Source organism: Haplochromis burtoni, unplaced genomic scaffold (genome assembly GCF_018398535.1).
Source record: "Haplochromis burtoni strain Fernald_Lab_line unplaced genomic scaffold, NCSU_Asbu1 Contig_307, whole genome shotgun sequence".
NCBI lineage: Eukaryota > Metazoa > Chordata > Actinopteri > Cichliformes > Cichlidae > Haplochromis > Haplochromis burtoni.
The window spans coordinates 262623-280983 of record NW_024582668.1 but is presented as its reverse complement, the minus strand read 5'-3'; the positions used below and the strand labels follow the sequence as shown (position 1 = coordinate 280983).

The following is an 18361-nucleotide window of genomic DNA, read 5'->3' as shown; positions in this document are numbered from 1 at the left end:
AGAAATGACAGCTGACAGCAGCAAACACGCCACTTGTTTTAAGTTAAGTAGCCACAGGTGTGCAGTTTTTAGGTGTTTTTGTTGTGTTTTTTCAGAAGTGAGGGCTTAACGATCTACTTTTGGTTATAAGCTCCAGACAGTAATCTGGGGCTAAAATATCTTGAAGTTTGTCAGATATGACGTTTGGTGTGCACCACATTTACACAGGTTTCTACATCTACTCCCCCAAAAGAAACACCTACAAACCAGTGTCGGAATTAGTTTGTAGAAATAATAAAATAAATAAATCATTTGATTTTTTTTAACAAGAGAAGTGGAAGCTTGAAATCTTAGTTTTTTAAGGCGAAATAAAATTGCAATTCAAAAGTAATATTCGTTCAAGAGCCTGACATAAAAATCAATCCGCTCCGGGTTTCCCTTTTACGCCCCCGTCCCTTAAATGAGGCCTTTGTTTTGAAGGTAAAAACCGGAAGGCGTGTCGGTAGTTATGTGTAGCCCAGCACGCAGGTTCAACACATCCTCTCAGTGTTCACAACAACTCCGCGGAGCCAGAAGGGGAACGTTTGAGGGCACTTGACAGCTTTCAGAGACTGCTATGACATCTCGCAGGTGAGCTGGAGTTTGCTTTTTAAACTGTCACTAATCCCACTGTAATTTTTCACAGCCCGCGCGAGCCTGCGCGAGCCTTCTCAGATTATCACTGCACGAGCGGTCAGCGATAGAGAGACAGCCAGCTCGAGAGCAGCGCGCCTAAACTTTTCCCCCCCCCGTACCACAGATCCCGTTATTACTTGAAGCCTCGCCTTTCCAACTATATACAAAGAAACTATTATAGGCTTGTGTTTTAAATGTGAGTTTTCTCTGAGATATAAGACCGACTTTACTGCTCTAACCCGCCTGGAAATGCTTAAATGTTTAAAAGAAATTGGAAATTATATCAAATTTCGTGACCTGCTACAGTTAAATAACGCTCCTAAGCCTGGACCTCACTGTTTCCAGGCTGTTATAGTAATTCACATTTTCATTTTGTTTTTAGAACTGCAATTTTTTTTTTTCCCCATTTGTTTCCGAGAAAGCAAATCCTTATTGATAAATCCTTATTATATTTCATATTAACACAAACACTTCCTTAGTTTTTAACACCCCACGCAAGTCTTTTACAACGCATATTTTATGGCCTCATTCATGGCTCTTTGTTTCCGAGTGCGTAGTGGGATAAACTGGTTTAGTGTCCTGTGAATGTAATCCATCAAATGAAGCTATGTCAGCTTGGGGTGACCACAAATTTGAGTCCCTGAGTGTTCAGGTACTCTTCAAAACTACAGAATTCCAAGAAACACCTATGATACATTTTGAGTAACTGTGATTTCTATGTGAGTTAGTCATAAAATCTGGTCTGATCTTTATCTAAGTCTCAAATCTAGACAGAGCCAGTCTGAATAAACTAAAATTACACATACCAGCGCACTTTTTTTTTTATCTCTTTATTGCACACACTTGGTAATAACTGGCAGTTCAGACTGAGGAAGAATAAGTGAACTTTTGTTTTAAGAGTTTCTCTAAAAGCTACATGGAGTCAGGTAATCTAATTAATAAGATTGGAAGTGCCAGTTGTGCTAGAGGTGTCCTTTCCTATAAATACAGGCATGGAAGGTGTGCAGTTCTTGTGAAACACTCTCATAGGATTGTAGAAAAGATTCACAAAGCTGAAAAAGACTAAATATGTTTCTAAAGATCTGGGTGTTGTTCAGTCCACAATAAGACAAATTGGCTTCACACATATAGGAAATTGTTGCTATACTCCCTCAGAGTTGGTACCGTGCAAAGATCACAATGTGCCATCCTGACAGAGGTGGAAAAGGTAACGATATAAGACGACAGCAAATGGGAGTTTGGGTTAAAACATAGAGAGATACCAGTAAGGAAACTGCTCATCAAAATGCTGTGTCTAAACTTTGAAGGAAAAAAAAGAATTAACAAAAGGTTAAGTTTTGCCAGCTGTGATTACTAAGTGGATTTAATAATGTGTACGTGAATTGTACACGTGTGTTGTTAGTTTACTGACAGTATTTGTCTGTAACGATCTCTGCGACTTTTATAGTCTAATCTGTTTGATGGGGACAGGATTGCCTGCTTTCCATGAATTAATACTGAGGCAGACATGTCACAAAAAACCCCCTTGGGCTGCATAATATGGATCACATGTACATCTGTGGACTAGTAATGATTTGTAGATCCTCCTGAATGATTTCTCTGGCTTGAGACGGGAAGATTTAAGTACTGCAGCAGGCAGGCTGTACTAAGGGCTATAAAAACAAATGGGTTTATTGTAAGCAAAGTGTTAGATTTGCTCATGGATGATCCTCTCCAGTTTCTTCTTATGGTTATTTTTGAGGCATTTCACATACTATCGAGAAATTAATCTATTATAAGAGACTTGAGATGGGGAAACAGCTTTTCTATACAAGGTGACTGCTGACATTTTTGTTTTTCCCCTCGTTTGCCCATGATGGCTGTTGTGGAATCAAGAAAATGCAATGTTGGCAGCTAGATTTTACTGTTGATACTGATAGGTTGGATCATGTTAAATTGGTGGCAGACTTTCAAAATGAAGAAAATGTATTTACAGTTGAAAGATTCCACGTTCGAGACTATGAGGAGACACAAACCCAGTCTTGGGAAGGCATGAGTTAGTGTATTACTAGCACCGGTCCCAAACCCGGAGAGATGGGAGGGTTGTGTTGGAAAGGGCATCTGGCAGAAAATCTGTGCTAACATGCAGATCCATCCGCTGTGGCGACCTCTTGGGAAATGAGGGAACAGCCAGCTCCTTCATTTGTACAGCACTTTTCTAAGCTGCAAACACAAAGTGCTGTCCATAGGCAGCATAACGGTAAGAAACAACCATCAGTGAAATAAAAGAAAAAACACGAGCAATATGCAAGTACACAATTAAGCATATAAAATAACTTTACAAAACATCCAAAAGGCAGAATAATAAATAAAAAAAAGAAACTAAAAATTATGGGTGTATTGTGGAAACAGAAAACTTGTTGTCAAACAAGAAGGCAAGTGTGTTTAAAAACTGTCTTAAGATAGGACTTCAAAGCAGAAACTCTTTCGGCAGATTGAGTACTAACTGGAAGACTGCATTAAAGTGGAGGTGCCAGTACAACAAACACTGTGTCACCCTTTGACCTTAATGTGGACTCTGGAACGGCTAGCAGAACTAGCCCAGCAGATCTAAGAGGCTTTTTTTTGGATAGTAAGGAATTAAGAGTTCATTACTGTACTCTGGCATCGGGCCATGGAAAGCCTTATAGGTCATGAGTAGCCTTTTAAAAGAAACTGGTAAGCAGGAAGTTACAACTGGTTTTCTTCAGAAGTCTGGCTGAACAGCTTGAAGCTGAGTTACGCAGGTTTTCAGGTAGAAAAGCATGAATAATTTTCTACGCCACTACAAGATAAATTTGCTCTGATCTGTGGAAACATGCTTGAGTTAAAGCTGTGCACAGTTTGCCTTTTCATTGTTTGGCCAACCGTCTAATGCTTTGTTTCATATTAACTCATGTTTCATACTGCTACTATATGCTTCAGTATATATTATTTACTAGCCATTACAGTTGAACTTTTGCTTAAATAAAATATGGCGGTGGTGATGTTGCAGCACCTGCATCCCTTGCACTTGTAGTTCTAGTTAGACCTTGGTATGAGAATATACACACCGTGCACAGTTTTGTTTATAATAGTGCGGTGTTTGTCTCAGCTTTGCATAAGCAGTTGAGTAAAATTGAAATCTATGGTAAACTTGGAAAAGTTTGGAAAAAAACTGTTGCGGTCATGTTGGCGAGTCCATTCAGTTTGATGTCCTCCCCTCGTTATTTATTTGGTTTTTAATAAACACATAAAGAGCTTAACCAAACAACGTGTGCGCACATGGAGACTTAAAGTAGATGAACCACGTCTGCAAGTTAAAATGGAACCAAAAGACAAGTAATAGTTTGGTAACTCACTTTAAAATTTAACTCTTATCCCAAACACTGAATATGCTTCGGATTACTGGATTAAATTAGTTTTGGATAGATTGTGTCTAGTGATGCTCTAGAATTTCAGTAGTGCTAGCCAGTTAATTTCTTCAGTCAACACGGGTGGGGAAAAAATGCTGTCGTTTCTGTTTTTAGGCTCAAGTTCATTATTTTTCATGCAGCCAAGTTCTTGCATTTTTACAGACATTAGCAAAAATCATAATGAACAATTGTTAGTTAGCGGACACTAGCGGCAACTAAGTCCAATTTCTCTAGAGGTCAATGCCACCAGGCTAAGAGGAAGGAGAAGAAAGCACTGAGCACTGAGGTTAAAGCGGTTTTTATCTCTGCCAGTTTCTATGCCTTGCCGCTGGTTGAGCTACATACACTGCAAAAACTCAGAATCTTAGCAAGTCTTATTTCTAGTCAAAATAAACTCATCACACTTAAAACAAGACAAAATCAACTGAAGAGTAACATCTCAGTAAGATACATTAACTTGTTTTTAGACAGTGGATCTTGAAACTAGAAAATTTTCACTTGTTCCATTGGCAGATTTTTTCACTTAATACAAGATATTTTTGCCACTGTGAAAACAGTGAAAAATTTCTAGTTTCAAGATCTACTGTCTAAAAACAAGTTAATATATCTTACTGGGATGTTACCCTTTAGTTCATTTTGTCTTGTGATAAGATTATTTTGACTAGAAACAAGACAAATATACTTGCTAAGATTCTGAGTTTTTGCAGTGTATGACTGCTGCTCCGCAGCTCTGTTCTGAACTTCCTGAGCTGAAATACCACAGGGGAACAATACTACAATACGTGCCATCTAACCAACCCACTCTGTTGTTGATGATATTACTCCGACACCCCATATCAGGAAGGGTTTTAGTTCATAATAATATTGTGGCGGTCCGGAGTTTCCATGTATTTTGTTATTATTTCACTGCAGGTCTGTGGCGGTTAAATCATAAAGGAACGATCTGTACTGTCCCTCATTGTGACTGTACCATAAATTTAACAATCATAAGTCATTGTAATGAGTTCAGCATAACTGTGGGCCCAGAGAAAGATGTAATGATGAATCACTTTACATCGCACTTCCATTTCTGTTTTGCCAGTTGCGTCTGTGTTGCAAACTCTTTCCACTATTGGAAACCACCTCTGCCCCTCTTTTGTTTATGGAACAGACCTCGTCTGTCACTGAAACTCATTTGACCAGCTGAGAACAGTGAGTCAGTTTTTTCGATAAGCCGACAGGAAAACAACAGCCCATGTGGAGGAATAAGATAGCACTGCCAACATTTCCATGAGTGCTCTGAACACACTTTTTTTTCTTTAAAACCAGATACATGCTTTTATTTTATTCATTTATTCAGGCTCAAAACAATGCTAATAGACTACACTAGACAAAACATTACATGCCTGCGGTCTTTGAATCCCACATTTAAGGGTAACCTGCTTAAAAAGCAGAAGGGACATCTTTTTTTTTTTGTTTGTTTGGTTTTTTTTTTTTTAGGTAAATGCTAAATATTTGATGTCTAACGTATCACAGCCTCATTCCTCCCAGACTCATAGTTGTGCAAATCCGAGCTCAGCTTTGATCAGGTTAATACCACCGCTACCACTTCTCTCTGTAGATAGCAGACTTTGAATATTAGTCACGCTTATGTCATGATTCAGTTAAAAAGTGCTTTCTCTGGTAAAAGGTAAGCTGGAGAAGATTAGTCAGTGACTCCCCTCTGACTAATATTAACCATCTAACTATAACGTTTCACACTGACACTGTAGCAGACTGGGGATTTGATAGAAAGATAAATCCCACATGTCTGTTCATTGCTGCCGTGTTAGCTATGCTTGTCTTAATTTGGACAGATTTCAATCTAAGCATATCAACCAGTTACCAATTTTCTTATCAGCCAAGTGATCCTGCAGTCTGTTAGACATGTAGAACATTAGCAAATGTGGATTAAAACATGCAGAAAGTCGTGTGTGCAATATGAATCTATGTAGTGTTAACCGCCAACCTATTTCAAGCTTACAGGTCTTAAACATGAATTACATTTAAACTAGCATTCCCTGGGTTTTGCATAGTAAAATGAGGTGCAGTAAATCTTAGCAAAGTATCAGCACAGGCTGCATTTGCATTAAATGATAAGCTTGTGATTGATAACATTTTCCTCTGGAATAAATGCCTAAAGCAAGCCAGTGAGCAGTACCTTATAAACTGTTAAGCCCCTTTAAATTTGTTTGCTTTTATTGTAGTGTGAGAGAGAATATCTCATAAACCATTTTATATTACCATTTTGTTATTTAAAGATAAAATGCGAGGCATTTAGAATTGCTTTTTCTACATATTTTTTGCCGTTCACAGTGACAAATCTGGCATTTAGTGATTATAGTAATTGCCTTCCATATCTGCTTCTGTGATTTCTATATGGTTTAAAAAAAGAGGCTTGCATATGTCTGTGGAAAAAAACACAAGTTATTGATTAACCACTAATGTTTGGTGCTTTTACCGAGAGCTTCCCAAGTCCTATTTAGTTGATGTAAAACTCTATCCCCTGTGCTACAGTATAACTTGTTTTTGCGTGCTTAGAGAATTATGATTGCCCTCAGTTATTTTTAACAGTTTTGCTTATCACAACAGGCAATTTTGTAATCAGTGAGTTATGTTTTGGCTTGTATGTGTAAGTAACGTTGCTGTTTTGTTTTTTTCATTCATACGTGGGCACAGTTTTTCTTATTCTGCATTTTCTACTACATTGAAAGGACTTGTTCTACACAGAAGGGAATTATTGAAGTGGGTTTTTCACCTCATGTAAATACTCCAGATCATCAGCAGGGCTAAAAATAACTGCAGTGTTACCAAAATCCACACCCCAGGCTTGTCTGTGACCAATATAGTCCTAGCAGAGGCTTTCATGCTGCACTGTGGCTACTAAGTATATCACCTTTTTGTCAGCAGGCCTAGACAGGCATGCTTTAAATAGCCTATATTGAACATGAGACATTATGTAAGAGGATAGAGTGGTGGCTGGATGCACACTAGGCTTGTTTCCCCACAAGCTGCCCAAGGCTTAACCTGCAGCTCCCAGCTGCCCCCGTCTCTCCCACAGTACCACCACTTTTTACCTCTACTTTCCTGTCGACATCTCGTCAGATGTATACCAGACTATTTGAAATCTCATTCTCATTGTGTTGTATCTCCTCTCCTCACTGCCCAAGGCCAGATGCAGGGAAATGGGGCGTCTGGTGGTTGTCAAAGGCAATCCTATTCTTGGAAAGCCCTGAGTCACTCCTGTAGTCATGAACGAGGCTGGTAGAGAATATGGATAAGGCTTTATAGACGCGGCATGCTGTTGAGTTTGCTTTCAAGACTTTTCAGAATTCACTCCTATATAAATTCATCTTAGACAACATAATTTTGGGGACATCGTTTTTCATTAGTAGGGGAGTTGCTTTGAAGTAGTCTCTCGAGTTTAGATGTGTGCTGTACTACTGTAACAATGTGGCCGTTACATACTTTTTTCTTTTCTTTTTTTAAAGCAGGGAATTAACATTGTATAAAGATGAAAATTTTTAATTGTCAGTTTTAAAGTGGCCCTTGGAAAGATATTTACAATTTGACATACTTCTGGTATGTAAGAAGCTGTGATCAGGAGATAATTTTGCACTTTATTGCGCATTATTCTGCTAGTGTGTCTGTAATTTAATGCTTTCATTTGTACATTTTAAATCTTCAAACTTAACATGAATCTATGGGCATCAGAAGAAAAGTAGTACTAGGATCTCATGAGATAAATTGGGCAGCTTTGAATCTCAATGGTTTTCTACTAGACTACCTAACCCCTAAAATGGTGTGTAGTTTTTGCACACACATTTATAGCTCTGACTGCATATCCCACATACACTGTGAACAGAGCAAAGTATGAATTTGTCTTTGGGATGATATTTACAAACTCCCAAAGCAGCTTATGTGGTTACAGGTGCTTTGTTTTATTAGTCACTCTTTAGGTGGTTATTTGTTTAACCCCAAGTAGTTTGCATTCATAATAGTATTTGTAGATACTAGACTGATAATAATTAAAGTAGATTCAGTCAGATTATACAGGTCCTTTCAGATTGTTGTACAATCTAAAATTCACTGTAAGGTAGTTAAGATTTGAACTGCAGCTTTTGTTCTCTGCATTTATTTTCTAACTCATGTGTAAAGCTTCCTGACCCACCCATGTGAAATTAATAGGCTAATGGCATACTGCTGAATTGGCTGGATTGAGGGCTTTAGCTTGGCGATGACTAACTATGATCTGGTGTAACTACGGCATGTTTAATCTCCAGGCACAGGCAACACAGCTGTTGTATTTAGCCTCAGACAAGATGGTGAGGACCCCATAGCCAGAGAAGGCTCTATTAGCTTTAGGATCAGAGTGAACTCTAGCGTGAGACCCTCTGACCTCTGAGGGTACAACTGGGGCACAGAAAGTGAGACTGAAGGGAGAACGGCAGATGGTGGTTTACCAGTCAGCTAGTGCCTGTCACGTTCATCTAAGGTGGCAAAGGAGGGAAGAGGGGGTGGGGACGTGGGGCTGCTGATAGCACTGACGGGTGCTGGTATCAGGCCCGCTCATGCTCATCCAAATCCCAGATTAAAGCCCCCCTCCCCCTTGTCTACTCTTCCTCTTGCACATTATCTCTCTCACTCTCTCTCACACACTCTTACAAAGCACCCCCTCCACTTCTGTCGTCTCTGTCTCACTCAGTCTAACCCAGTAACACTTTTAACACTTTTTTACACCCTTCCCGCTTTCGTCTCTATATCTCCTTCTCTCCCTCCCACCCTCCCTTGTGTAACAGTGCCCAGTGCTGGATTACTAAGCTCTGAGGCTGCTGAAGCAAGGGGCTGTGGCAAGCTTCGACCACAATGGTGAGGTAGGGCAGAAATGATCCCATTCAGCTTGTCTTGTATTATTTATTTTTTGTTTTCAATAGGAATGTCCCTAACCCTGCTTTAGCACATCCTCTTCCTTTTAATAATGCCTTTATATCTATAGTTTTTATTAATTAAATGCATTGAAGAAAGAATTTAAGTATAACATGGAAACTTGAAAGCATGTGGATTGTGGAGACCTGGCAGTTAATAACTTTTTTTTTTTAATGTGTGCATACAAATGCAATATTGCCTTGACATAACTGATGCAATGAGTCAATGTGAAGTTAAGAGGTTAGAAGTACACTCTAGTTGTTACAAATGTTGTTGAATTGTTTGTGTCTTGGGTTTTTGTATTGTTTTTGGGGTTTTTTTTTGTATTAGCACAGAGGGGGAGGTGCACTCTTGCCTCTGTAAACCTGGCACAGTGAACAGTCTGCTGTAATTGCTTCTGTTGTCAGCGATATTTGGTCCAGCCCATTTCTATTGTTGTGATAACTTGTGGAGTTGCAGACATGCTCTGATGGATTAGAAATGGATTAATGACATAAGGTATTTGTGTCCCACTGATTTTATTTTCAGTATAAATCTGCATAGGATTAAAAACAATACCACAAATCTGTCCACCACCCATGACCTGTTATTGGCTCCTCGTTCTAGTAACCTAAAGGCACTGGCCGGCTCTGCTTGTAACTATTCCCATCCCTAAATAAGTAACATGATATGATACAAAAATGTTTGGTTAAATGCTCTTACAAATAATTTACTCTCATGGCAAAAGGAAAATTACCAGCACACTCAAAAACCACAGGCTTTTTTTAAATTTTTTTTAAAGGAATCTAATTTGTAACAAAATAATGAAAGCTTGAATTACAGATGAAAAATGTACTCCTGCACTTTCTGAAGTTATTATTAAAAATATTTAGCTGTCAAGTGAGTCACACTTACATTTACTTTACATTACCTTACATTACATTTGATGGCCTCCAGCTCCAGCAACTTGGACTCCAGCTGGCCACTGTCGTTCTTGTTCTGCTCTACAGTCTCTGTCGCAATATATAAACCAATTCTCAGCCTGCTGCAGTTGCTGGTTAGCATTGCTCTCTAAGCGGATCCCCAGGGAAGTATAAAGGCTGTTGTCACCAGCTGTAGTTCAGTATGGTGAAGCTGGAGACTAACAGTAGGATGAGAGACTCACTAGAGGGGCAGCTGAATATTCAAAACAAGAGTGGGGGTGGGGGGAATTATCCATTGTATTCTTAGATGGCCAAAGAAATAAAAATAATAAAATCCTAAAATAAGTCACCATACATACTTGCACAGCCTTCCCAAGTAATATTTGTGTGAAAAATACTATATGTGTAGTGAGGTCCCCTGACGCGTTCTCAAAGATGCTGGGAAGAGTCGCTCAATCTCAAGACTGGGTGCTGTCTTAACCTTAGCTGTCTTTCCTGCGTGCAACATTTAATCCATATAAATGGGTCATTGCTTTGATTCTGAAAGTATGTTTACTATAGTTGCCTAAATAATTCACAGAGAACTGTATATAGTTAGTTTTTATATTGTTATTTATATATTTAAAGTTTTAAAAAGTTTAAAAAAGAATCTATTGGACTAATTTCAACCATAACAGTTCAGTGCTGTGTTTTATCATCAGTACCAAAAACATTAAAGAACTTGGTTAATTGGGCCGTCTTTTTGAGGTTTTGTTCTAACAACTTTTTGTTGAATTGAACAGTACATGACAAACATGTATGGAGGAAGGCAAAAATGAAAATTAACCTTAAACAATTCTTCAATAGGCTCTTTTAGCCTGAAAGTTTGATTATATTTAAAAGGGAATATCGTTATTGTGTTGCCCGTAACAGTTTTCCTGTTTATAATATATTTATTTATTTTTTTTGCTATCTGGAGACAACATACTCGGCCAGATGAATGTGCTACGTTAAGTATTTCAGATATTACTTTTATCAGTCTCCCACTGCCCTTGAGTCATTTCCTGTCTGTCCATGTTTAATATCCCCAATAGGCTTGCAGAGATATTTAATGCTACAAGGAATGCCTTGTCCAGTTCACCCTCTACTCTTGTACGTATTTATGACAAATCCTCATGTAAACATTTCCAAGTTAGTTGTAAAGTCTCCCCTATGATCTGTCTGCTAGCATGAACGTGTTGTAGTGCTGCTTTGCCCCCCGGTAAAGTTAAAGAGGGAGGCCAGGTTTAGTCTGGGTCAGATGTCTGTCAGATGGCTGGTGTGGTCTGTTAGCTGCAAGTGGTCAGGTTCAGGTCTTGGCTGAGGGTCTCATTTTCACTGGACATGAGTCTCTGTTCACATGAATTTATAAATTTTAGGTTTTTATGTCATACTGGTCTGTTTACATTGAAGACCCCGCCCAACACACACAAGAATAACAACAACAACAAGGTTGTTAGTTTCTGTCATTTATCACGCCCTTACATTTGGCATCATTACCCCTGCACCTGTATTGTCTGCTTCTCACCCCACCTGTCTCTCCCACACTCTTCTCATGTTTCTCCACTGTCATAGCAGGTCAGGCTACTCTGTGGTGTAGATGCTGTCAGTTTCACTTCGTGACTTAAATAAAAATCAATATCTAAGACTGTGTATAAAAGGAATTTCATCCTTTTAAAATGTATTAAATTTGATACTTTTTTTCTCCTCAAGTTAGGTAAGCCTGCTCTTGGGGCTTTAGGCTTTACTATCCTCGTTACCGTGGTTTCAAGTTATTAAGGAAATTAATAGAAAGCACTGTGTCGCATAACTCGAGCTGAGATTCAGACCCTGCAATAGCAGTGACCACAAAAGTATTCTCATGTGTATTTGCTGCTCTCAGGTGACACAAGATCTGCTGAGCTGACACATGAGTTTTATTTTTATCCTACTGTCATGAGTTTGTGTCATACAGTGTACAAAAACGGCAACGCCTAAATGCTCGCCCGCTGTTAAAGCTTTCAGATATTATCTTCTCAGGAATAATGCAGTTAAATGATTGTCCAATTCATATTCTCTGTGTGCAGTGGGAGTGAAGAACACTTGGTTTTCAAAGTATTAATATATAACCTTTGGTGTCGTGCCCGGAAGTCTTGGTTATACTGTTGCCAAGTGCTAGATCATGTGCACAATAATGGTAATTTATTCATGTGTATAAATTTTTTTCACTTTATTGTAAGTAACGAGGTCTCTGTTTTGACACTGTTGTTTCTCTTGGAGGACTTGACTCCTGAATGTCTCCTTTGACTATATAGCACTGAAAGATTGTCTGCTGGGACTTGAACTACAGTGCAGAGATTAATATATATTGACAAAGACGTGTGATAGATATCACCATTTTTCAATAATTTTCAAAATCTTGGGTACCTGAAGTCATGTGACACTTTTGTGAAATGCCTTTTTATTTTAGGATTCATACTCATTTTGGAAAGTTTTTTTTAATATCTAATCCAGATGAGATTGTACCTGTGTGCCAGTTTTCGTTGCTCAACCTCTGATCATGTATTAGTAGTTTGTGGGCCGAGAAATGAATTTCATGTATTATAGGAAGAGTTATCAGTGAAGTTTGGAGAGCTTTTACGCTCTTGCTAAATGTGTTGACATTTCTGAAAGAGGCACGGTTTTTGGAGTCCGTTTTTAAAAGTGATTATGTCACTGAACCACTGCAACTTTTTGTGTCACCCATGATGGACCACAAAGTACTGTTTATTTATTCTATTTCATGTCAGTTTTGTCAGCTCTCTGTACTTTGATACAATAATGCAGTCCTGGATGGCTAGTGGTGCGTTGGATTAGCCGGCAATGGCACACAGTAGTTGGGGAGGTTTAACCCAATGATCCCTGCTTAAACATGGGCTCTAAATCCACACAGCTGATATACAGCCATTCACTGGGACATTACGGCACTACCTTCTCACTGCCTCTTTAATACTAATGACACACAAGGAGTTGTATTTTTCATTTGTTTATAAAGTCTGCTTTCCTTAACAAAAAGGTTTGGTGCATCGATCACAACTTTCACAGCTATTAGATGAAGCGTTATTGAAATGCACAACTGCAAAAGGCTGCAAATGCATTTCTAACAACCGACGTATTAATCACTAAGAGAAAGGCAAACTGTCTACAAGTGGAGAATATTCAGTACGATATCAGAATAAGAAATGTTTGATAGACAAAACCTACAAAGGAAATCACACCTCTAGAAATAAACTGAATTATTTCATACCTTTCTTGGATGTGTTCCATGAACAGATGAGAGAGTTGAAGTTATGCTACACATTAACACTTAAATCTCATCCTAAATGCAAAGCATGATGAAGGAAGCATCATGCTTTGAGGATACTTCAGGGCCTTGTAATCAGCAACAGAACTAGTAATTAAACCGTAAAAGATTTTTTTTTTTCAAGTACACATTGGTTATAAAAGAAGAAAATGTTTGGACTCTTAAGCTTGAACATAACCCAGTTCACATGTTGTGACATAAGCTGAAGAAACATGTTTAATCAAAAATATTCCAGAAATGGTTTCAAAAGCAACAACAGGAAACATCTGATGGTGGTGGTTGTTATTAGTGGGGGTTTTATGAGTCACTAAATTCAAGAGTTTGCTTTTTTTCAGTGTGTTCACTGACTGATTACACAGTGAGTTCAAGAAGCATGAAATGTATATTTGTGTTCAGCCAAACTATTTCCATATTGCCACCTAAGTGAAGCCCACACTACATGTTGTATTCCTGTTAGAAATCAATTCTGCAATCATGGTGAACCCAAAGTGTTCATGATCATTTTTCTTCTAACTGTACCTGAGAAATGGTCTGGATAAATATTGTCTGTCATGTTTGGCAAGAGAGGAAGTAACATGCAATTATTAGCTTTGGCTTTGCAGAACTGTAAACTTTGGTGTCCTTCCTTTTCAAACCAGAACAGGACATACAGTTTGTATGTATTCATTGACTCATCAAGGAAGAACGTGTACTTTTTAAATAAGGCACACTGTATGCTAGTCCACCAGTGTCATGATAGCAGAAAGCAGTCATATAAAACATAGATGAATTAATCAATAGAGTTTTTGTACAGTGTTGTATAAACTGTTGTAGGCAAATGCCAGTTTTACAGTACATCCATTTTGACCACTCTATATAACAGGTCTGTACACCAATGGAGGTAAAGCACTGCAAGTCCATCAACGTTTTTGATGTAAAATACTCGAATATGTATGGCAGTTATATATGCACTGATTAGTCTTTTGTTTTTTGCCATTTCTTTGTGCACAAATATTTAGGTGGTTTCACCCCAACATTACCGGAATCGAGGCAGAGCAGCTCCTGTTGACCCGGGGAGTCCACGGCAGTTTTCTGGCCCGGCCGAGCAAGAGCAACCCGGGGGATTTTACCCTCTCTGTCAGGTAAACGTATCTGTGCTCCCCACTTAACCTCAGTGTTCTCAACAGTACCAAGTTAAATCCTCAAATGCATGGGTCTCCTGTCATATGGACAAGCTACTTGGTTGATTAGAGAGGCAAGTGATTATCTATGGAAAACACTGATTATGGTGTTTGACAGGGGCCAGTGAGGAAATGCACAGTGATTTAAAGGCAATCTAGCCATGTCTAAAAATAACTAAGCCTGTGTGACCACATGATCAAAAATTACACAAACAAACCTCAGGAGTGCAAAGGTAAGGTGCTCTGTTCAGCGAGAATTGTTCTGGTCAGTTTTCAGCGTGAGAATAAGACGTAACACTGCACTGGTCTGAAAAATGTAGGATGTTAAATTCTCAGGAGAGACGAGGCTTTTCTGAGAACAGTCTCAGAAACTGGTGTCTCAGCAAGTGACTCCACATTTCGCCTGTGGGTAGAGAAATTGTATCAAACGGGAGTTGTTTTGCGCAAGTGTTTCTAAGAACATGTTGGATAACACTTTCCATGGTGTGATTTTTGTCAATTTTGACACTACACAACCAGAAAATCTTAATTTTGGACAGCAGGCTTAAATTAAAGTGAGTTAGACAAGCACAGAAAAGTGTTCACTCAAACTTGTCACTCACGCCTTATTTCTCTTAATCTCTTTAAGAACCACTGTGTGTAGTGTGTGTGGTGTGGAGTTTCTGGTAAATAAACTGTGCACTACATGCTGTGGTGATTACGGAGAGCAGGAAACAAACTGAGACAGAAGAAGAGAGAGTTTGAAGAGTGGCTCTTCCTTGGCAACGGAAGCTTTTAAGAGATGGATCAGTCGGCCAAGCTCTTGGAAGAAAGCCCAGACGCATTTGTTACTGTGACTGTAGCTGGCAGTGACTTTAGGCAAGGGAGAGTGTGTGAGCGAGTAAGAGGGAGAATGAAATGTAGAAAAACAGATGAAAGGGAAACGGGGTAGTTAGACAGGCAGTGGCTTTTAAAAGATGTTAAAGAGTGAGGGGCCTATTAAGGCTTTGACCTTCGCTGCCTGTGGTTTGTGTTTGCGGTGAGGTTGTAGTAAATGTCACACACAGGAAGGTCGGTGGAGTAAGTTGTAGCCGCAGCTTGTGATCTTGACAGACTTAAACACAGATGTATGCACAAAGAGGTCAAGTGGCCAAGCTGCAGAGCCTCACCACCTGCTACGGAAGGTAGGTCACTTTGAACTAAGGGCAAGGAAGAGTCTGTGTAACTTCACAATAAAAACACTTGACAATTTAAAAAAAAAAAAAAAAAAAGCTGCTTGTTTGCCACCTACTGATCTCACTATACTATATGTTGAATGCAATACACAAAACAAAGTATGAAATTGAGTTAATTGTTTCACTTGAAGTTCATCTAAAACATAAATTTTTTTTAAGTAATGCAGAAAATATTAGAAATGGGAATAAAGGTTTATTTTGTGTTTATTACAAAAATATGACTGTGCAAGCTTGTGCTAATTTGCAGATGAATCGCGCAAAAAAACCCAGAGAGAACCAAATGTAGCTGCCTGGAAAGGCCATAATGACTCATGTCTGATTATCGTAATAGTCAGTCTTGGCATCTATAACTATATGAATATTGAGGTCCATCCCTCCCTCCCTGCTTATCTTTCCCTCCGAACATCATCTCCTCGTTTCTCCCCTTTCTCCCATCTACTCTGTTCCACGAGGTGAACATAAGAAGGAGGGGGTCGGACATAGCCGCTTCTCTGAAGTCTAAAACGCTAATAAGAGCTCTTTGAGGGTTTTGAAAATGTAATCAGCTCAGAGTTTCAGAAAATTCAAAGATGGGGAAAGTTTGCGATGGAAAAAGTTTGGCCTTAATTTATATACGAGGCAAACTTTATAAGGAGAAAAGTCTGGTCAAGTTTTCTCCATCATTTTTCATGCTCTTTATAGCCTCTAAAGAACTCAAGGAGAAATTTTAAGGGCAATCTTAAGAGAGAATTTTTGCAGGGCAGATTACCACAGAGAGCGACTGGATTTTCTTCAAGCCTCTGTGTTATGTAATTCTAGCCTGGGTTTACTCAGATGTGTTTCCACTGCATCCATGCTATTTATAGTCAAGTTCAAGTAGCATTTCACCATTTATTGTTGTGGATACCAATCTGTGAATTTTAACTGCATTTGCAGAAGAAAAATATTCACACTATATTTAGTCAGCATGGGGAAAACGATCTTTTCAGCAGGTCTCTGTACTAATGTTCTTTCTCACTTCATGAGATTGCCTGGTTTAACACCCTCCGTTAATAGTGGAGACTTAAAAGTTTGAAAAAGACATGCAGGTCAGCACAGAGAGTGACGCGACAGCCGAGACTGCTGTCGGAGCCGTTTTTAGCATTTCCATATACAATACCATAAGGATGCTGTCTACTCATGAATTATTGATGCTTACTTCCTCAGCTCGTGTTTAGACTTCACCTTCCTAATTGCAGTGGAAGTACAGCTATTGTTTAGTCCAGCGATAGCTGTTATGAACTGCCAGTAGTAGAAATGATTGTTGTCCATATGCTCAAATATTAGCAGTTGTCTTTGAGCTTGGATATCTTCTCCTGCTTATGAAAATGTAGGCTGACAGGCAGGTTTCTCAGTTGTTACAAGTCACTCTGCTATGGTGGGTTTTGTTTTGTTTTTTTTTCTCTGTTGGGACAGTCTCGAGATGTAGAAGATGCTTAAATACTGAAATTCTTTTTGGGACATATTTGTTTTTGTCTTTTTTTTTTTTTCTTTTAGAAGTCAGGTTAATAGGGTGTAGTTGTACTGAAAAACACATAAAGAGGAACTGAAGTAGAGGCCAAAACTGTATCAACTTCAGGTTGATAAGTGTACTTTAAAAGAGATTTCTCAGAAGTGTCAGGATCTATTAGTGCAAAAATATTGCTTGGAATAGCTTTAGGGCAAACAAGCAATAATTTATGTCCTAGGCTTTGCAGATGGATAAGTATGTGGTTTTTAAGTAGTCCATTTCTCAGTTGTCTGTGTTTTGTGGACTTCATCTTGTCAGTGTATTAGTTTAGAAAAACTGATTTATATATTATTTATATTTAAAAAACAACCCTTCACTTTTATGCAGTGGTGTGGCTAGAATATGGAGACTAATACTGCACATGTGCAGTATTGTGATCTGGTAGCAGCTCTGGTTGTTAATAAGCTGCAGTTTAACAATGTGGTGATCAGATGTAGAGGAAGTGCAAATCATGTGTCTTTGTGCTTTCACTTGGGTTCCCTCCATGTAAACCGGCGCATAGCATAATCAAGGGCACTGCCATGTTGCATGCTCTCTGTGTTTTCAGCAAAAGGGGATTCTGGTGCAGCTTAAATGCAATTTTAATCAAGCTTTAAATCAAACTTACTAAATTTTACTGTGACTCACTATGTGTGTGTATATATGCTGAGTCAGTGAGTTAAAGATTGTAAAGGTTATGTATTTTGTCATCTGACTAAAAGCTAAATATTCTGTATTTTTGTGATAATTTGGTAAATTGGTCAGTAATGTTTGCTGCTCGGGAGCTTGGATCATGCATAGCGTTGTTTTTGTTGTTGTTACAAATGTTTTTAATCCTTCTTTCCTAGTTTAGTTTTCACTCTGAGCTTAAAAAACAAAACAAATAAACAAAATGAGTTGTGTTACTGCCCGTTTTATATTTGATGTTAGGTTATTAGGTCAGTGGAAAAAAACAGCAAAAATCACTCATTGAAATTGAGGTGCATTGTGTACTCCCATGTATGCTATCCCCTCTTTGCATTTTTGCATTGCTCTCCTCACCTTCCATCCAAGACACGAGAAAGCAGGAGCAGAGCATTTAACACGATGAGAAATCGATGCTTCTGCTCTGTTCTTTTTTTTTTTTTTTTTTTTTTTTTTTTTTTTAAATGACATCAGAAACAGCAGTATGCGACATTACGTGATGGCAGAGCTTCAGTTCATCCTTTGTCATTTTTTTTTTTTTTA

The 18361-nt window shown here is 38.6% G+C and overlaps 1 protein-coding gene across 1 annotated transcript in view; it reads left to right on the top strand.

Annotated features, from left to right (window-relative positions):
• Positions 1-4649: 4649 nt before the first annotated feature.
• The window catches only part of LOC102308759 (tyrosine-protein phosphatase non-receptor type 11), a gene marked incomplete in the record, with an annotated part of 47648 nt that continues 33936 nt past the window's right edge, over positions 4650-18361 (top strand). The window contains 2 exon segments of the mRNA XM_014339844.2: positions 4650-8959; positions 14252-14374. Of these exon segments, the coding sequence (XP_014195330.1) occupies positions 8952-8959; positions 14252-14374 (131 nt within the window).